This window comes from Taudactylus pleione, unplaced genomic scaffold (genome assembly GCF_031769625.1).
Source record: "Taudactylus pleione unplaced genomic scaffold, aTauple2 ptg000111l, whole genome shotgun sequence".
Taxonomy (NCBI): Eukaryota; Metazoa; Chordata; class Amphibia; order Anura; family Myobatrachidae; genus Taudactylus; species Taudactylus pleione.
The window spans coordinates 6,177,048-6,194,641 of NW_028284513.1; the positions used below are offsets into that span (position 1 = coordinate 6,177,048).

Genomic DNA, 17,594 nt, shown 5'->3' on the forward strand with positions numbered 1-17,594 from the left:
AAGATATCTCAAAATACGCCAATAAATGGAGACATCTGCTTGATAGTAAATAGCTGGATCACTTCCAAATGGAAATCTCCTGACATTACTGAGCGCTCAGTTAACTAGCAGAATAAAGTCTGGACATGCAATTGAATTTAGGAAGAGCATATTCTGAGAGGCAATTTACTATTATTTAAAATCCATGATTATAACACCTCAAAGAATAGGTTCATAACATCTACACCACTTATAATTAATAATCCTTTTAAACATTCCCAGTTTTACCTTAAACATTACTTCTGTTTTCACAAAACCCTCTCGCTTCTATATTATTCTTTTTTTCTTTCTTCCCAGCCCCTTCCCCTTTTTCAACTTTTCTATTTTTATATAAAAACCTCTGTGGACATGTCATTTTTCCAGTTTCTATATAGTAATGGATATTTAAAAAACAAACAAAAAAAAAAAAAAAAAAAAACACACACAACAACTTGTTTTTCACACTTAAATGTAATTAGAATTTAATACACTAATATAGACTAGCATTTAATAGATCTTATTTTTTTTAAGTTTCAAGTTTTAATGGCAACAATGTATCCTTTTCATATTCATAAACTCTTATTTTTCTCTCAATTAACATGTATCTCTGTTCAAAAAAAATATCAAGATAAAGATAAAATGTTAACATTCAATTAAAAAAAATAAATAAAAAAAAAATCATTGCATTTGTTGTTATAATGATCAACTATTTTTGATTGGTTGGTTGCCACAGTTGTAGTTCACAAATCGGTTTATTGAATGACCCAAGAAATAAAGCAAAACTACACAAAAATGCTAATGCTAAAGAGATTATACACATACATATATACATTATATATATATATATACACACATATACACACACACACACATACCGTATATACTCGAGTATAAGCCGAGTTTTTCAGCACATTTTTTGTGCTGAAAAAGTACCCCCTCGGCTTATACTCGAGTGATACCCACATGGTACGCAGCTGAGTAGCGTACCATGTGGGCCGCGGTGTAGACTGTCTCTGTGACACAGCTGCACCGCGTGTGTAGCACTGACCGCACGGAGTTCGGTCAGCACTGCACACTGCCAAACACACAACCGCCGGAGCTGGCAGCTGTGTGTGTGTTGTAATCACCAGCTGATGAGAGAGTCTGTCAGACTCATCAGCTTCTGCTGCTCCCACTGCAGGAGCCATCTTCCGGCTCCCGCAGTGGGTAATGGGAGAGACGTCATGACGTCTCTCCCATGGTGCAAAGCGGCCGGAGGAGCTGATAGCAGCGGCGGGACCAGGAGCGGGGTTTCAGGTAAGTATTTTTAATTTTATTGTTATTAAGACTACTGGGGGCACTACCAGGGGGGAGGGGATTACTTCTGGGGGCACTACCTGAGGGGGGGGGGGGGGGGGAGGAATTACTTCTGGGGGCACTACCTGAGGGGGGGGGGGGGGAGGAATTACTTCTGGGGGCACTACCAGGGGGGGGGGGGGGGGGGGAGGAATTACTTCTGGGGGCACTACCAGGGGGGGCGGAGGAATTACTTCTGGGGGCACTACCAGGGGGGGGGGGGGGGAGAGGAATTACTTCTGGGGGCACTACCAGGGGGGGAGGAATCACTTCTGGGGGCACTACCGGGGGGTGGAGGAATTACTTCTGGGGGCACTACCAGGGGGGGGGAGGGGGGATTACTACTGGGGGTACTACCAGCTGCTGCATCTCCCACCCTAGGCTTATACTCGAGTCAATAAGTTTTCCCAGTTTTTTGGGGTAAAATTAGGTACCTCTGCTTATATTCGGGTCGACTTATACTCGAGTATATACGGTAACATTTTCAAAAAAGTATTTCCAATTAAATAAGTTACACCGTTCAACTATATATAAATTTCAACCAAATGTTAAATCTATAGAAGATGAGTACAACTATAAGACTGCATGAAAATAAGAGGTTTATTTCTTTAGCACAGGGATATTTGAATAGACTGTATACAATTAAACAATGCAATTTGCCATGGAGAATTTAACATTTTTCCATTAAAAAAAAAAAAAATATATACATATATATAAATTTCTGGTTTGCTTACTTGCTGCATTTTTTCCGGTACTGACGCTCAATGCCATCTGGTCTGCAATATAAAAAAAATATATAAAATATATATATTTTTTATTAAGCGGATCTGTCATTATATAAGCATCAAAAAATAAAATATTGTTCTTCAAAGTTAAATTATCTATTACATGGGCCATTCTGGCCACTCGTCCAACTACTGTAAAGACACTTTTATACATGTAACAAGTCAGTTTAAGATGATCAGCATGCTCAAGCAGCCATCGGGAACTGTATGGACTTGAAGCTCTTGGATTAAAAAAATTAAAATGAAATGAAAAAAAAATACAAACTAATCTAAGTGCTTCTTACACTTTTGGGTATAGATAACGTATAAAGTTCATCTCAATGCTCTTTAGAGAGGACACTGATTTCCCTTCTGTAAATAAACCGTACTTATGTATTGAATATTTTGCAACCACCAATATTCTATATTTATTAACTTAAACAGAAAATGTATGTAAATAAAAAAATACAGGATATGAATCTTTTTTTTTTTTAAAGGAAGGTTACAACCAACTGGCATGAAAAATGTTTTGGGGTTTTTTTCAGTCACCATTTCTTGTGAACGTGGCTGAAATTTTCCTTAACCTGAAGATTCCTAGCGATTAGTGCACATTAGAAGCAGAGTAAAAAATTGGCTCCAGTAATCAAGGGCAATCAACTAGTAAATGAATGATGGGATGACACGCATTTGCAAGGAAAAGCATCTCAATTATACCTTCTACTGCAACTAACAGGAATTAGCACACTGCTCATTCAAACATATCCCTGGCGCAGAACAAAAATACAAGCACGTCTCCTAAGAGGTGATAAATTAGAGCAAAAAAAATATTTACGAAGAGAAAGATCTAATAATGTATTTGATTAACATAACGTTGTGTTCGTGTTTTTTTTTTTAATATAACTATATACACAATGAAAAAAAACTTTTGATTAAGGGGGTTACATTGCAACCCACCGGCTGTTAGCTTTACCTGCCACAAAACATAATAAAATGAGTGTTCCAATTTAAATTTTATTCATTAGAAGATGAGAACATTTTTCAAGCTCTTAACAATATGGGGAGGGCATGTAATCAAAGATTTTTAAAGGCCCCATACTGTTTATTTATGAACCTGCACAAAATATTGATTTTTTTTGAGCATGACAGACAGCGACAACTTTGTTTTTTTGATAAACTTTTTTTAATGTACAAATTTATTAGAAATATTGTATAACAGTATCTTCAGGCTTTGTGTATAAAAGGTATATATGAAACAAATGAATTTGTGTATGTGCACAAACTTTGTTTGATTCACAAAATTATTAAACATATCGTACAAAATTACCTTCAGGCTATGTGTAAAAGGTGTATATGAAAAAAAAAAAAAAAAAAAAAAAAAGACATTGTGCGTTTAGATTTGGGTTCTATTACCAAGGTATCTCATTATGGTACGCAAATATTCCAAACTACGGAAAAATACGGTATACAAAATACTTCTGGTCCCAAGCATATTGGATATGGGAGACTCAACCTATGGTATATAAGCTGAAGAAAAATTTCCAAATATTTAATTTAAATACTTTTAGATATTTATCAAATGCAGGTTTTTGTTTTAGCCAATCTCAAAACTGCCACAAATCACCTCAATTTCTGTATAAACTGCTGGATTTATTATCCAGCCTCTTGCAGGGTTGAAACTGGTGATGGCCATTAGTTTTGAAATCCCAAACTCACTGGTGGTTTTAACCAAATTTCTGCAAAACTGGCAGAATATGGTTCTTCCCAGCGTTATTACACAAATTGCATGCAGACCCATACAGAACTTAAAAAGGAGACACAATAGACATTATGGTGGCAATTATGTTATCTAAATTTATGGGACCAAAACAGTTAATTATGCTTATAGGGGTACAATAGTTTAATAAATACATTATGGGGGCAAACTACTGTATTCTATTAAGTGGATAATATTCTAATATAATAAAGGGGCATTAATTGAAAATTAAAAAATGGAGGCAATAATATTTGCATGTTATTTGGGATTCTATTAATTAATACTAATTATGGGCACAACAAATATACTGCACACTTGTGTCACTTACCACTTTATAGTACCACAAGTGTGCAGTATAACAGATGCCCCCATGTTAATATAACCTCAATTGTCTCACCGGTCAAAACCACGTCTTTTCTGGTGGCCATTCTGGAGGGCTTGCCAGCAATTTGCCAAACCGCCGCTTAACAAGTCTGATGGTTTGCATTCTGAGCATGGAAGAAGGAAAAAAAAATAAATATAAAAATCAGGATGTGACTTGCAGCGAGGTGTGTTTGAATACACACAGAGGGCCGGCGCTACCACTGCAGGGCGCTGCTGGATTGCTGTGTAGTATGGATAGCACATAAGTGCAGTCCGCACTACACTACTAGTATAACAAACACACAGCCGCCGGCAGCTGTGTGTTTGTTTTGGCAGCCAATGAGAGTCAGACAGACACACTAATCGGCTGCTGCGCCCACTGCCAGAACCAAGATGGAGCTCACTCATCTTTCGGCTCCCGCAGTGGTTGATGGGAGAGACGTCATGACGTCTCTCCCATCATGCAGAGCAGGCCGGCCCGGGAGGACGGTGGACGGAGGAGCAGATGCCGGAGCGGGGATTACGGTAAGTGGAGTGAGTGTGTGTCCGGGAGTGGTTGACTACTACTGGGGGCACTGCACACTGGTGGGACCACTGCATAGAGGGAGATTACTACTGGGGTACTACTGGCGGCACTGCACAGTGGTGGGACCACGCACAGAGGGCAATTACTACTACTACTACTAGGTGCACTGCACACTGGTGGGACCACTACTGGGGGACACTGCATAGAGGGGGATTACTGCTGGGGGCACGGGGAGGAACTGCTGCTGGGGGGACTACTACTACGGGGGCACTGTATAAGGGCTTGTGTAGCTATTGGGGTGAGGGGGGCATATTGCTGAAGAAATGCCTAGGGTGCCAAAAAACAGAAAATTCAAAAATCTTCCCTCAGTGTTCCAGTAATCTGAGATTATTGAGCGACAGAAAAAAAAAAAAAAATGGTTGAGGAAATAATTTTTAAATATACTGAAAAATCTATACTGATGGATCAGGGTTATAATTACCATACAGCGGGTAAAATAAGTATTGAACACATCAACATTTTTCTCAGTAAATATATTTGTAATGGGGCTATTGTAATGAAATTCTCACTAAATATCAGCAACAACCCATGCAAAGAAATCAAATCATAGATGTCTATAAATTAACTTATGTGTAATAATGTGAAATGACACAGGGAAAAAATATTGAACATATGAAAAAAGGGAGGTGCAAAAAGGCATGGAAAGCCAAGACACCAGCTGAAATCTATCAGTAATTAGAAAGCAATCCTGCCCCATGTCAATGTAAATAAATATAAGCTTGTTCGGTCCCAACTGATTTCCTATAAAAAGGTGTCACACAAGAAACATCTCATGATAGGTAAAGCAAATGGCTCTCTCAAGACCATCGCAACCTTACTGCTGCAAACATATTGATGGCATTGGTTACAGAAGGATTTCTAAATTTCTGAATGTGCCAGTAAGCACTGTTGGGGCCATAATCCGGAAGTGGTAAGAAAATTATTTCACCGTATACCGGCCACCATCAGGTGCTCCTCGCAAGATTTCTGAGGAGTGAAAAGAATCTACAGAAGAGTTGACCAAGAGTCAAGGACCACTTGTGGAGAGCTTCAGGAATACCTGTTATTAGCAGGTACAATTGTGTAAAAAAAAACAATAAGTAATGCACTCAACCGCCATGGCCTGTATGCGCGCTCACCATGCAAGACTCCATTGTTGAAGAAAAAGCATGTTGAAGTTCATTTAAAGTTTGCTGCACAACATTTGGACAAGCTTGTGAAATACTGGGAGAGTATATACTGTTCAGATGAGACCAAAATTGAACTCTTTGGATGCCAAAATACACACCATGTTTGGAGGAAAAATGGCACTACACATCATCCCAAAAACACCATACCAACAGTGAAGCTTGGAGGTGGGAACATCATGGTTTGGGGCTGTCTTTCAGCATATGGTACTGGCATACTACATATGATTGAAGGAAGGATGAATGGAAAATTGTACCGAGACATTCTTGATAAAAATCTGCTGCCATCTACCAGGATGCTGAAGATGAAACAATGGTGGACATTTCAGCAAGACAATGATCCCAAACACGCAGCCAGAGAAAGAAAATAAACCTGCTAGAATGGCCCAGCCAGTCACCTGACTTGAATCCAATTGAAAATCTATGGAAAGAACTAAAGCTCAGAGTTCATAGACAAGGTCCACGGAACCTTAAAGATTTGAATACGGTTTGTATGGAAGAATGAACCAAAAATCACACCTGAGCAATGCATGCGACTAGTTTCTCCATACAGGAGGCATCTTAAAGCGGTCATTACCAACAAAGGCTTTTGTACGATTAAATACATTTCAGTAAGCGTGTTCAAATACTTTTTCCCTGTGTCATTTCACATTATCACACAACTTAATTTATGGACATCTATAGTTTGATTTCTTTGCATGTGTGGATTGCATGGGTTGTTGCCGACATTTGGTGAAAATTACATTACAATAGCCCCATTCCGAATATATTTACTGAGAAAAATGTTGATGTGTTCAATATTTCTTTTATCCGCTGTATATGGTTTGTGCTAGCTAGCTATTACCATGTTGGAAGTCAGTTTCAACATGTTCAAAATATTAATTTGTCAACTAGGAGTATAGAATTGTAATTGGAGCATTTTACTGCAGTGAATAAACAAAAATAGGTTGTGTGCAAGGCAGCGAAACTGCACCTGAATAGTAGATGTAATAGAGGACCATTGTTTTTCCCATTCTGAGACCAAATAGATATTAACTGTTCAAGCAGCACTAAAAAAAAAATAAAAAAAAAAAAATCTACAATAGATAGATATAACAATGGCATAAGCGTGGGATTCCAGGTTTTCATCTGCAACAACTAAATGATAGCAGTAAGAATAAGTCCCGTGTCTAAATACCTGCGCAGGTAGACTGCTTCTTCCTCCTCTGTGTTACAGAACTTGTGAGCATGTTTTGCTACATCGATGACTCTTGCTCTATCCCGAGGCCTCATGGGAAGTTTTTCTAGCTGGCAGTCTGAGGGAAAAACAAAAAGGAATGTAAGGAAACATTAGCTCAGCAAGATTTCCATAAATATATATATATATATATAGTTTTCCCCAATCTTGTGAAGTAAACCGTAATCACAACAGCTTTGTGGTTCACACTTCATTTTATATAGGATTGGGTGAAGAATGGGTAAAGAAAAATGGGTAAAACAAACGTCTATGCAGAACTTCCCACTATTGATTTGAGCCTATGGTCACAAAAATTGTATCATCACTTGTTCCTGCTCATGTCAAACATAATCCATTCCAAATACAGCCTTTCAGGTCTCTTATATAGGTTTGAGAACTACAGATGTGTCTTAATAAATCTAGCCTCAATACGCCACACAGCTCGACATGCCTGGCGTGGGTGAGCCCCTAGGCCTGTGCAACTCTGCTAGTGTCGGGTATCTGTTATTGCCGGAAATGGGTCTGTCACAATGTGATGCAACTAGGACGCACCAGGAGACTGTGCTGATTAATTTGAAATGCGACACGTATATTTGTGTGCAACAGAGTGTGTACGAAGCACAACAGAACTTGGCATAAAAAAAAAGGATGCGGCCGCTGCATCATAGCATTTCGTATCCGATTCAGAGACTTATAGGGATATTCAATATGGAGCGAAAACTCGGTTTTTGCAATGTTTTCGTACCAATGACGTCATTTTCAGAGGTTTTGGTTTTACACCGTATTCAATTTCAAAGACTTTTCGCAGGTTCGAAAAGTCTTTGAAAAAAGCGGGGATAACTTTTCACCACTGAATAGGTGGCGAAAAAAAAGTGCAGAATTGGGGTTTAGGGGTGCTGGCTTAAAAAAAAAATAGCCTGCACCCCTGAGAATGACATTTTAAAAATAACTGTCAAAAAAAGTTTAAAAAAAAAAAAAAAATAGGGACACCCCAAAAAATTTATTTAAAAATTTGTAGTGAAAAAAAAAAAAAAAAAAAAAAAAAAAAGTGTTTAAAAATAGGGAAATAGGTTCAGGGCTATTCTGCAAGTATGCGGCAGGTGTATTCTAGAATAGGCTATTAGCGGCAGGTGCATAGTTGCAGAATTTTTTTAAAACTTACTTTAGGGACATAAAAATATGCTAGTACCCATTTTCATGTACCCCAAATTTGATGGGACCACTTAAAAAAACGAAAAAAATAACCTAAGTCCTCTTCTGCAACACTTCTTCAATGTCGGGAAAAAACACTTGCTGCGGCCATTTAAATCCCCGACATTCATTGCAGGCTAAAACGGGAGTACCCATAGTGATCCCCCATGTTTTTACAACTTTAGGGAGGTCCTACAATTCCAGGAAAAATTCGTTTTTTTACGCAGATCCCACTTCGTACCTTCCCGTTTTCGTAGGTTTCATATTGAATACGGGGATAAAGCGGGCGCGCGCCCGATACTTTAGCCCAGGAAAATCTCCGATGTGGAGCGAATAGTCCAGCACGGACTTTTCGCTCCCATATTGAATACCCCTCTTAGTCGCACACAGACGTACAAGTATCAGATGTACAAATTATTCAGCACAGTCTCATGGTGTGTGCTAGTTGCATCGTGAATACGGTATTTTGGCAAAAACAAAGACAGAAAAGAGACCTGGCGCTAGCAGAGTCTCAAGGGACCTGGAGCACCGAGAGGGGCTGTTTGCCGAGACTGCAGCAAAGTTGTGCGATGGCAGATCTGTACTATACTGCAGACTGGAGATTGTTCTGTGATCTGCGGATTATTTATTATTGTTAAGAGTACAATTTACAGTAATTAAAACATTAATTCCATCCAGAATCATATCTGAGGAGATTGTATTATGTAGAAATATAAAACTCTGTATAGGTTTCTGTTTAGAAGACATCAAAACAGTTATGTTATTACACACAATGAATCTTTAATTAAATACATTTAAGCACAGAAATTTTCTTATCAGCACCACGCTGCACCCAATCACAAATTAAATATAACTGCAGCTCTGCAGGGAGCGAGTGCAAGCCACACACAGGAACTAAAATCCAATTATCTCCTCAAAGGACTACAGTACCGCTATCCCAAACAGCCAAGACAAGTTCAGAAGACTTAATTTTGCCATGAAATGCAATATAAAAAATTGTTGATATTATTACGCTTGCACAACCGCTACACGTGCGCAGTCCAGTTTACACACATGTATAATGGCAAACAAACGCTTGACCTGCATAAATATCAGCATTGTGTACATCTCTGAATCTGGCTCTCTTGATGAGATATAAATCTTAATAACTGTTTTAATTGTTAATGTTAGAAAGCATTAAAAGATGGTTGATCAAGGTTTCTAATACATAGCAATGTTTCACAGTATTACCATAATAAGCAGGATAACATTTTTCTTCATTAAAACATTAATGCAAAAAAACAAAAACAAACGTAGTTTAAACCAAAAAAATTAATAAAAAAAACCCTGCTTTTTTTCCAACCCTGTTACCGTGCCTTAAGCCGGGCGTTTAGTCGCGGTAAACTGCATTTTCCGACTTAAGCGCTGGCACTAGTTTAGTCGGATTTCTGCTTGCGGCCCTTGAATAGCTTCGGGAACTCATTCCCAGGCGCTATTCAACATGGCACTGAACTGAATCGCCCCTATGTTATACCAATTGTCCAGAGCTGCACAGTAGTGGTGGCTCCTTCTAGATAAATAATGAACACATTTGTATCATGCAATTAATATTGCTAATATACTGTTCACTCTAGCGCCGGACCTAGAAAAGGACACGTCTGCGAGTGCTGCCCCCATGTTCTCCCATCTCTGTGAATAGATGCCGGACGCAACATCTATTCACCGGCGGTGATCGCTTCACCGCTAATTCTCCCACCCGTAGGGTGGGGTTGGCAGCCCGCAGATTGTTTTAGCAGGGGGCTATCAAAAGGGCAGGGCACATTCTGCCCTTTTGAAATCGGGCAGGGTGCGGCACCTTGTTAAAACAGCCTAGCGGGAACGCTAGAATGTGGCCTTATATCTTGGAGAACATACACAATAAAGGACTTTTCACAAATTCATAGTTTATTTGATTTCACCTATAAGATGGCTAAGACCCACGGGGGAAATTGGGTTGCACTACCTGTACACCTAAGGAAGTTAAGTGTGTGGGGAAAAAAAAAGTCAAACAGTTTTATGTGATGATGACAAATTCTAAGATCAATAGGAGTTGAAAGTAACAAGATCTATTTCTCCCTACAATTTATTTAGCATTTCCATCAAATAAAGCAATGGTCATGCTCCAATGTTGCACAATGTTGCTATAGCAACATGTAACCTCTCACAGCTGTTGTGAAGCACTGCAAGTCCCAGAGGTAGTGCATGTTGGGAGGGACTGGATTTAAAAAACAAATGCTGGTAGTTAATATCCAAACAGCGGCTAAATATACAAGGGGGTCGATCCAATTAGCCGCGATGATCTCGCCAGCGCAAGTCATCGCGGCAATGGCTGCAGTTTGGATTTGTGATATTTTGTTCGCAGCCCCGTAGGGCTGCAAACAAAATTCTGCGAATTCGAGCTCAGAGCGGGCCGTGAAGGGTGCAAGGTACCAGTCCGGCGCCAACATTTTAATGCCGTTGCAACGGCAACTCACACCCTTCGCAGCTAACTGGATCGACCCCAAAGAGTTGGTTGTTAAGAAAGCAGCTTTTCATATACAACAGAACCTATAATCAAATAGGATTTAAGTTCCACACTATTTAACCTGCTGCAGTCACATGCGATATAATCACACGCAGCCATGCTTTCAGTGATCAGGTCACTTCACATGCTTCTCGCAAGACAGATGTTGAGAAGAGTATGTCTGTGCTGCTTCTTCCAGATGCCAAGAACATGGTCTCATCCGGCAACAATATAAAAGTGTTACAAGTTACCAAAAATACAATGAATACACTTTCTGCCACAAGGATAACAGCACACAGTAAAACACCTGAAGCAACAGTTAACTGCTGGAAAACTTTTAGAATAAAAATAAATGATATATAAAATCAATATCAAATCATCCAATAAGCTTTCCATCCTAAAATAGCATTGAAATGTCATTCATTAGCGATGACGATTCTGGAAGATATGCTTGTGACCTTTGAAGTAAAAAAACAAAACAATGTACAGATGGGTCCGCATACTTCTATCCTCCATGCGCTATAAGTCACGTAACAACGTGGGCGTCATGCAACTCTGTAGCGCAGAGCTTTTCGTGTGACTTCTTCCCTTAAAGAAGGTTTTGACACTAATGTAGCATTTCGCATGCAGATATAACCGCAATCGCACACATAATATAGGCATGCCGCATTTCATTTTAATCAGCAGAAGCTGCTTGTGTCCTATGCACATCACTTTATGAATAAGCTCCATTTTAATGCTTGGCACTACCGGGTCATGCCATGGCGCGACTAGAACATCTGTTTAACGTGCAAGGAGGCTAGATACTTGTGGACACATCTGTAACATATCAATACCAATTTAACACATTAGATGCATAAAACTGTGACCAACCACTACTATATTTTTCCACATATGTGCAAACCACATGTGGCATTGATGGAAAGTACAATGTTGGGTACATTATTTTTTAAAAACTTCATGCAGCTAATGGGATTGGGTACCAACAACACCTGCCAAAATGTTGATATTCACCTCACTTGTTAGTGCTACAAGGCTTGGTTCATATCCCCAGCAGGAGTGCTAGTTTGACAAAGGGCAATTCTCTGCAACACCATTTGTCCTAGTGATGCCTCACAGATGAATAATTCTAGTAAAAATATTATTTGCGCTTTGCCAATAATAAGGCAAATATCATCCATCCTGATCCTAAACTTTGCAAAACATGTCTATTTACTCAAACTCGATAAAAGGTTTTGACAAAACCGGTCATAGTGACAGATTTCATGCACTCCTGTGTACATCATATTCCATTTTCATCACCAAACTCTGGCGAAATTCCTTCAATCTAAAGCCAAACACTATTGTGCAGAGTGTGAGAAACCTTCACCCAAATTCTACTGACATCGTACTATACGATGTAAACACTATATTAATGCCAAGTTAGCAATGTTACAACTTTGGGCCTGATTCAGACCCACTCGCGAGCGGCTGTCCGCTCGCAAGTGGGTCGATGGTGTGCACTGCGCATGCGCTCGACGGAGGGAGCTCCGTCGTGCGCATGCGCCAGACGCGACGAGCGAAAGACTTTCCTTCACTCGTTGTGTCTGATCAAAGGGGGCGTGCTGTCGATGTTGATTGACAGCACGCCCCCTTTGGTGGGCGTGTCTGCCAGACGGGGGCGTTTCCAAGGGAACGCCTACCGTCAGAAGCCGGCCCACTGACATCACTAGTGATGTCAGTGGGAGTGATTTTGGCTCTGATAGAGCCAAAATCACTCCGGGCCTTACGGTTGAGAAACTCAACCGCAGGCTCCGGCTCGCAGTGGCGATGGTCAAGACCATCGCGGCCATCAACCTGCACGCTCGTATAGGCTGTGGGTGGTAACCCACAGCTATACAAGCGTCCAGGAGGACGATCCATAATTATGGAGGACGGCCCTCATTCAGAGCGTGCGCTCTGCTCAGAGCGTCCGGCTCTGAATGAGGGCCTTTATGCCAGCCAAAACCAACATTAACATTAATTTATCACACGGTGACCTGTAACAACAGTACTGATGGGTGCCCATTACTTATTGCGCATGCAGTGCCCAAATGCATCGGGATTAGCCGCATAAAGAGGATTGTTTGAAGGTGTGCATCATTTCATTCACAGAACATGTCTACAACTGTGAAGTTGTTTTTTTATATTGTGAATCAAACATTTGGGACAACATAACAGAAAACTTCAGCGTGCATAACTATTCACCCCCCTAAAGTCAGTACTATGTCAAGCCACCTTTTGTGACAATTACAGCTGCAAGTCGCTTTGGATAAGTCTCTATGAGCTTGCCACATCTTGCACCTGGGATTTTTGCCAATTCCTCCAGCTCCTTCATGTTGGATGGTTTCCGCTTGTGAACAATCTTCAAGTCTGACCACAGATTCTCAATTGGATTAAGATCTGGGCTTTGACTAGGCCATTCCAACACATTTAAAATGTTTCCCCTTAAACCACTCGAGTGTTGCTTTAGCAGTATGCTTCGGGTCATTGTCCTGCTGGAAGCTGAACCTCCGTCCCAGTCTCAAATCGCAGGCAGACTAAAACAGGTTTTGCTCAAGAATATCCCTGTATTTTAGCACCATCCATCTTTCCCTCGACTTGAATCAGTTTCCCAGTCCCTGCTGCTGAAAAACATCCCCACAGCATGATGCTGCCACCACCATGTTTCACTGTGGGGATGGTGTTCTTGGGGTGATGGGATGTGTTTGGTTTGCGCCAGACATAGCATTTACCTTGGTGGCTAAAAAGTTCCATTTTAGTCACATCTGACCAGAGCACCTTCCTCCATACATTTGGAGAGTCGCCCACATGCCTTTTGGCAAACTCAAATTGTGTCTTATTTTTATCACTAAGTAATGGCTTTTTTCTGGCCCCTCTTCCATAAAGCCCAGCTCGATGGAGTGTACGGCTTATTGTGGTCACATGCACAGATACACCAGTCTCTGCTGTGGAACTCTGCAGCTCCTTCAGGGTTGCCTTTGGTCTCTGTGCTGCTTCTCTGATTAATGCCCTCCTTGCCCGGTCTGAGAGTTTTGGTGGGCGGCCCTCTCTTGGCAGGTTTGTTGTGGTATCATGTTCTTTCCATTTGATGATGATGGATTTGATGGTGCTCCGAGGGATCATCACAGATTTGGATTTTTCTTTTTTTTATAACCCAACCCAGAATTGTACTTCTCAACAACTTTGTCCCTGACTTGTTTGGAGAGCTCCTTGGTCCTCATGGTGTGATGCCTCTTGCTTAGTGGTGTTGCAACCTCTGGGGCCTTACAGAAAAGGTGTGTTTATACAGACAGATCATGTGACACTTAGATTTCACACATGTGGACATTTCACTAATTCTGTGACTTCTGAAGGTAATTGGTTGCACCAGAACTTTTGAGGGGCTTCATAGCAAAGGGGGTGATTACATATGCACATGCCAATTTTCAGAAATTTATTTATAAAGGTTCTTATTTATATATATTTTTCTCATTTCACTTCACCAAATTAGACTATTTTGTGCAGATCCATCACATAAAATTCAGATTAAAAAAGAAATAAATGACAGGTTGTAATGTAACAAAAAAGGTAAAAAGCCAAGGGGGTGAATACTGTACACTAGACACTGTACATAAGGCTCCGCATAATACATTGTCTTTCATAATCCAACAGTGTATACACATCTGAGCAAGTCCTTACACCGGTCGGTGCTCAACAAGGCTTTGTCATTGGTCACCTCCACTTTTCCCTCGGCGAGCTCATAACCACTTTCAAAATTGCTATTTCGGCAGCTCTCAAAATGAACTGAAGGCCCTTAACTCTCTTCCCCTGCCATCTTCCCAGCTGCCCATGTTCTCTTAGATGTCCCTCTGCTTTATTAAAGTGAACCGCTCTACGGGATCTATGTATTAATAATCGCAGCACTGCCGCGATTATTAACGTTCCAAGTCGTCGGGGATATTTTCATTTTTAATAAAAATATCCCAGCTATGTACTACCTGGAACTCGCAGGGACAGTGGCTGCGGTAACCGCTGTCCCAGTGAGTTATATCCCTGGCATTTCAAAGAAGTCTAATGCTGGCCATACACGGTAAGATTTTCTGTCCAACCATCCAACTAGTTGATTTGTTAGAATGAAAATCTGGTAAGGTATGAAAGCAAATGACAATCACAAATTGTTTAGAGCAAACATTTAACAAACTTGTCTGACGACCATTTTAATCTATTTTCTGGCATTTAGGAGCAAATTGCTGATCATCATTTACTCCCATACGTTACCAGATTTTCATTCCAACCAATCAACTAGTTGGATGGTTGGACAGAAAATCTAACCATGTATGGCCAGTATTACACTGAAGTTAAAAACTTCCTCAGGGAAAGCTGATACTGCGCATGTGCACAGCGTCAGCTTCCTGAACTGGCCGAGGCTGCGGGACAGAGATCTAAAGTTCTCTCTCCTGAACCGGGAGCCCCCATAGGCAAACCATTTACAACATCTGAAGACGGTGTAAACTACCTGGACTAAACTCCAAAAACCATTGCTTTTTGGAGTTTAGTACATAGGGGTAAGATCGTAATCCCCATTGATAATAATGGGGACTGCAATCTGAAGTGTTAATTAGCACTTTACCGGAGATTTCTGTGAAATCTCCTGCATTGTGCCATTAGTACATAGGATCGATACATAAAATTATGCAGAAACTGCAGTTTTTGCATAATTATATGTAAAAAACAGCTTGATACATAGAGGGTGTTTAGGTATTTCTAAGGAAGCAGTTTTATATGGTATAAGCATGCTTCATGAATGAACACAATACATTTTTGTTATATGTTACACTATGAGAATTTGTATTCTTTTATCTTTCATATTTAGGATATACAATTGACTACACTGCCACAAGGCGATAAAGGAGGAGGATCATCAGCTAAGGAAAGGAATTAAGTATATACCATATTGTTTTATGCACAATTGTGTGGGTGATCCATTTTTACGGCTATAAGCCAGTTACAGCATTAGAACTAGCACCAAGTACCTAAACACCTTATTTTATAACTTTGTATTATGTTGGATTAAGTGTACCCTAGTCTAGATACAAGCTGCTGTTGCATTCTATTGTGCCTGTAAGGTTCTCTAATTCTGAAATATCATGGCTTGATACATAGACCCCTAAATCTGAAATAGTTTTTATCTGTCAATCAAGACTCCTTTTCCTTCCACAATACCTTAATTTTCACTATTCCAAGTCCAATGTCACCTTTGATTCTGTCCTCTCTCACCCCACATTCAGTCCCTTGTACACTTATCCTTCACTCCAGAAATGTGGTGCAGAGAGTCAGCATCTGATAGTGTTTAGACTGGTAAACGGCCAATGAGCCCATAGACGGTCTTTTCCATGGCAATTACTACACTATAGGGGGAGATTTATCAAGCAGTGTAAAGACTGGAATAGTGGACCAGCGGTGAAGTTGACCATAGTAACCCATCAGCTTCTACTTACCATTTTATAGACTATACTTGATGAATGATACCTCAAAGCTAATTGGATGCTATGGGCAACTTCTCCATACTTTTCACTGTGTGATACATAAACTCCTTGCTCCTGTATCTCCTGAGGATACATGAACATTAAATATGACATACTGGATATAAAATAGGAGACAGTTCTGGAATTAGTGACTGATTGAAGCAATGTAATTAGATACATTTAGCTGTGTAAGCGCCTGCACAGAACAAATTCCGTTATTCAGTTTTTCTTGATCCATACACCCGATAGCAGCAGCAGCAGCAGGGCACATTAGTAGTAATATTTCCGCAGTAACTTATACCATCATACACGTCGTAATTACTCCCTCAGCATCATTTGTAGGTGATAGCCGCCATAGAGACGGGCCATACCGAACGTCACAGACCACCCTCCGGGTCCTAACAACACTAACGAGTTCCAGGTCTAATATCTACGCAACACCCCTGCTTTACACTGGACAGGGCCGCACTCACCCAGCACCAGCACCATCTGCCCGCACAGGCAGTAATACACGTGTAGCGGCTTCTCCCCGTCATCGTACTCCTCTCTGTCCCGGGTGTCGGAGCACACCACTGAGCGGGACACCACCTTAGGCATGTCTACACCCTACAGCTGCTTCCTAACAGTGTGCAATGTGCAACGCCGTGATGACCTCAGAGTCATGTGACACGGCTCATCTGTGACATCACTGCACCATGTGCTCTGGATACAGAAGCAAATAATGCCCCAACCAGGGTAGTGGATAGATCCCCTTCCGTAGAAGTACCCTGGGATCTTTACACTACCATACCACCAGCTATCTACCTACCACCAGGGTAGAGCAGAAAGAGTGAGAGTGGAATGACATATGGTCGGTGCAGAGAGGTTGTTTTGTTTTAGACTGTGTCTACGTGAAACGTATTGGATCCACAAACTGAGCACCTTGCAACCTGATGGTCTGAATGGGATAACAGACACAGAGTTTGACATCTAGTTTATTTAGCATTAGAGTTCCCTCCGGCTTAATTCTACTAATGTATACAGTCTGTAACTTTATTATAGCTATAGATACGGGACAGATCGAATAAATAGGGTGAATCCCTCATTTGCTACCATTATGCTTTGATGTACATCTAGATATATGTGCGTGTATATGCCACTTGCATGTGTGTACACT

At 40.6% G+C, this 17,594-nt stretch overlaps 1 protein-coding gene across 2 annotated transcripts in view; it reads right to left on the reverse strand.

The window, feature by feature from the left end:
- STEEP1 (STING1 ER exit protein 1) overlaps positions 1-17,133 on the reverse strand; it is a 51,441-nt gene extending 34,308 nt beyond the window's left edge. Inside the window, exons 1-4 of one of the 2 annotated variants that reach the window (XM_088471171.1) lie at positions 16,912-17,000; positions 7,163-7,280; positions 4,268-4,358; positions 2,088-2,129 (exon numbers count right to left, since the gene is read on the reverse strand). In XM_088471171.1, coding sequence (XP_088327297.1) covers positions 2,088-2,129; positions 4,268-4,358; positions 7,163-7,214 — 185 coding nt within the window. In that variant the 5' untranslated portion in view covers positions 7,215-7,280; positions 16,912-17,000. Of the gene's footprint in view, positions 1-2,087; positions 2,130-4,267; positions 4,359-7,162; positions 7,281-16,911 lie in introns of both variants that reach the window. The other variant, XM_088471169.1, reaches the window with a different exon arrangement.
- Positions 17,134-17,594: the final 461 nt, after the last annotated feature.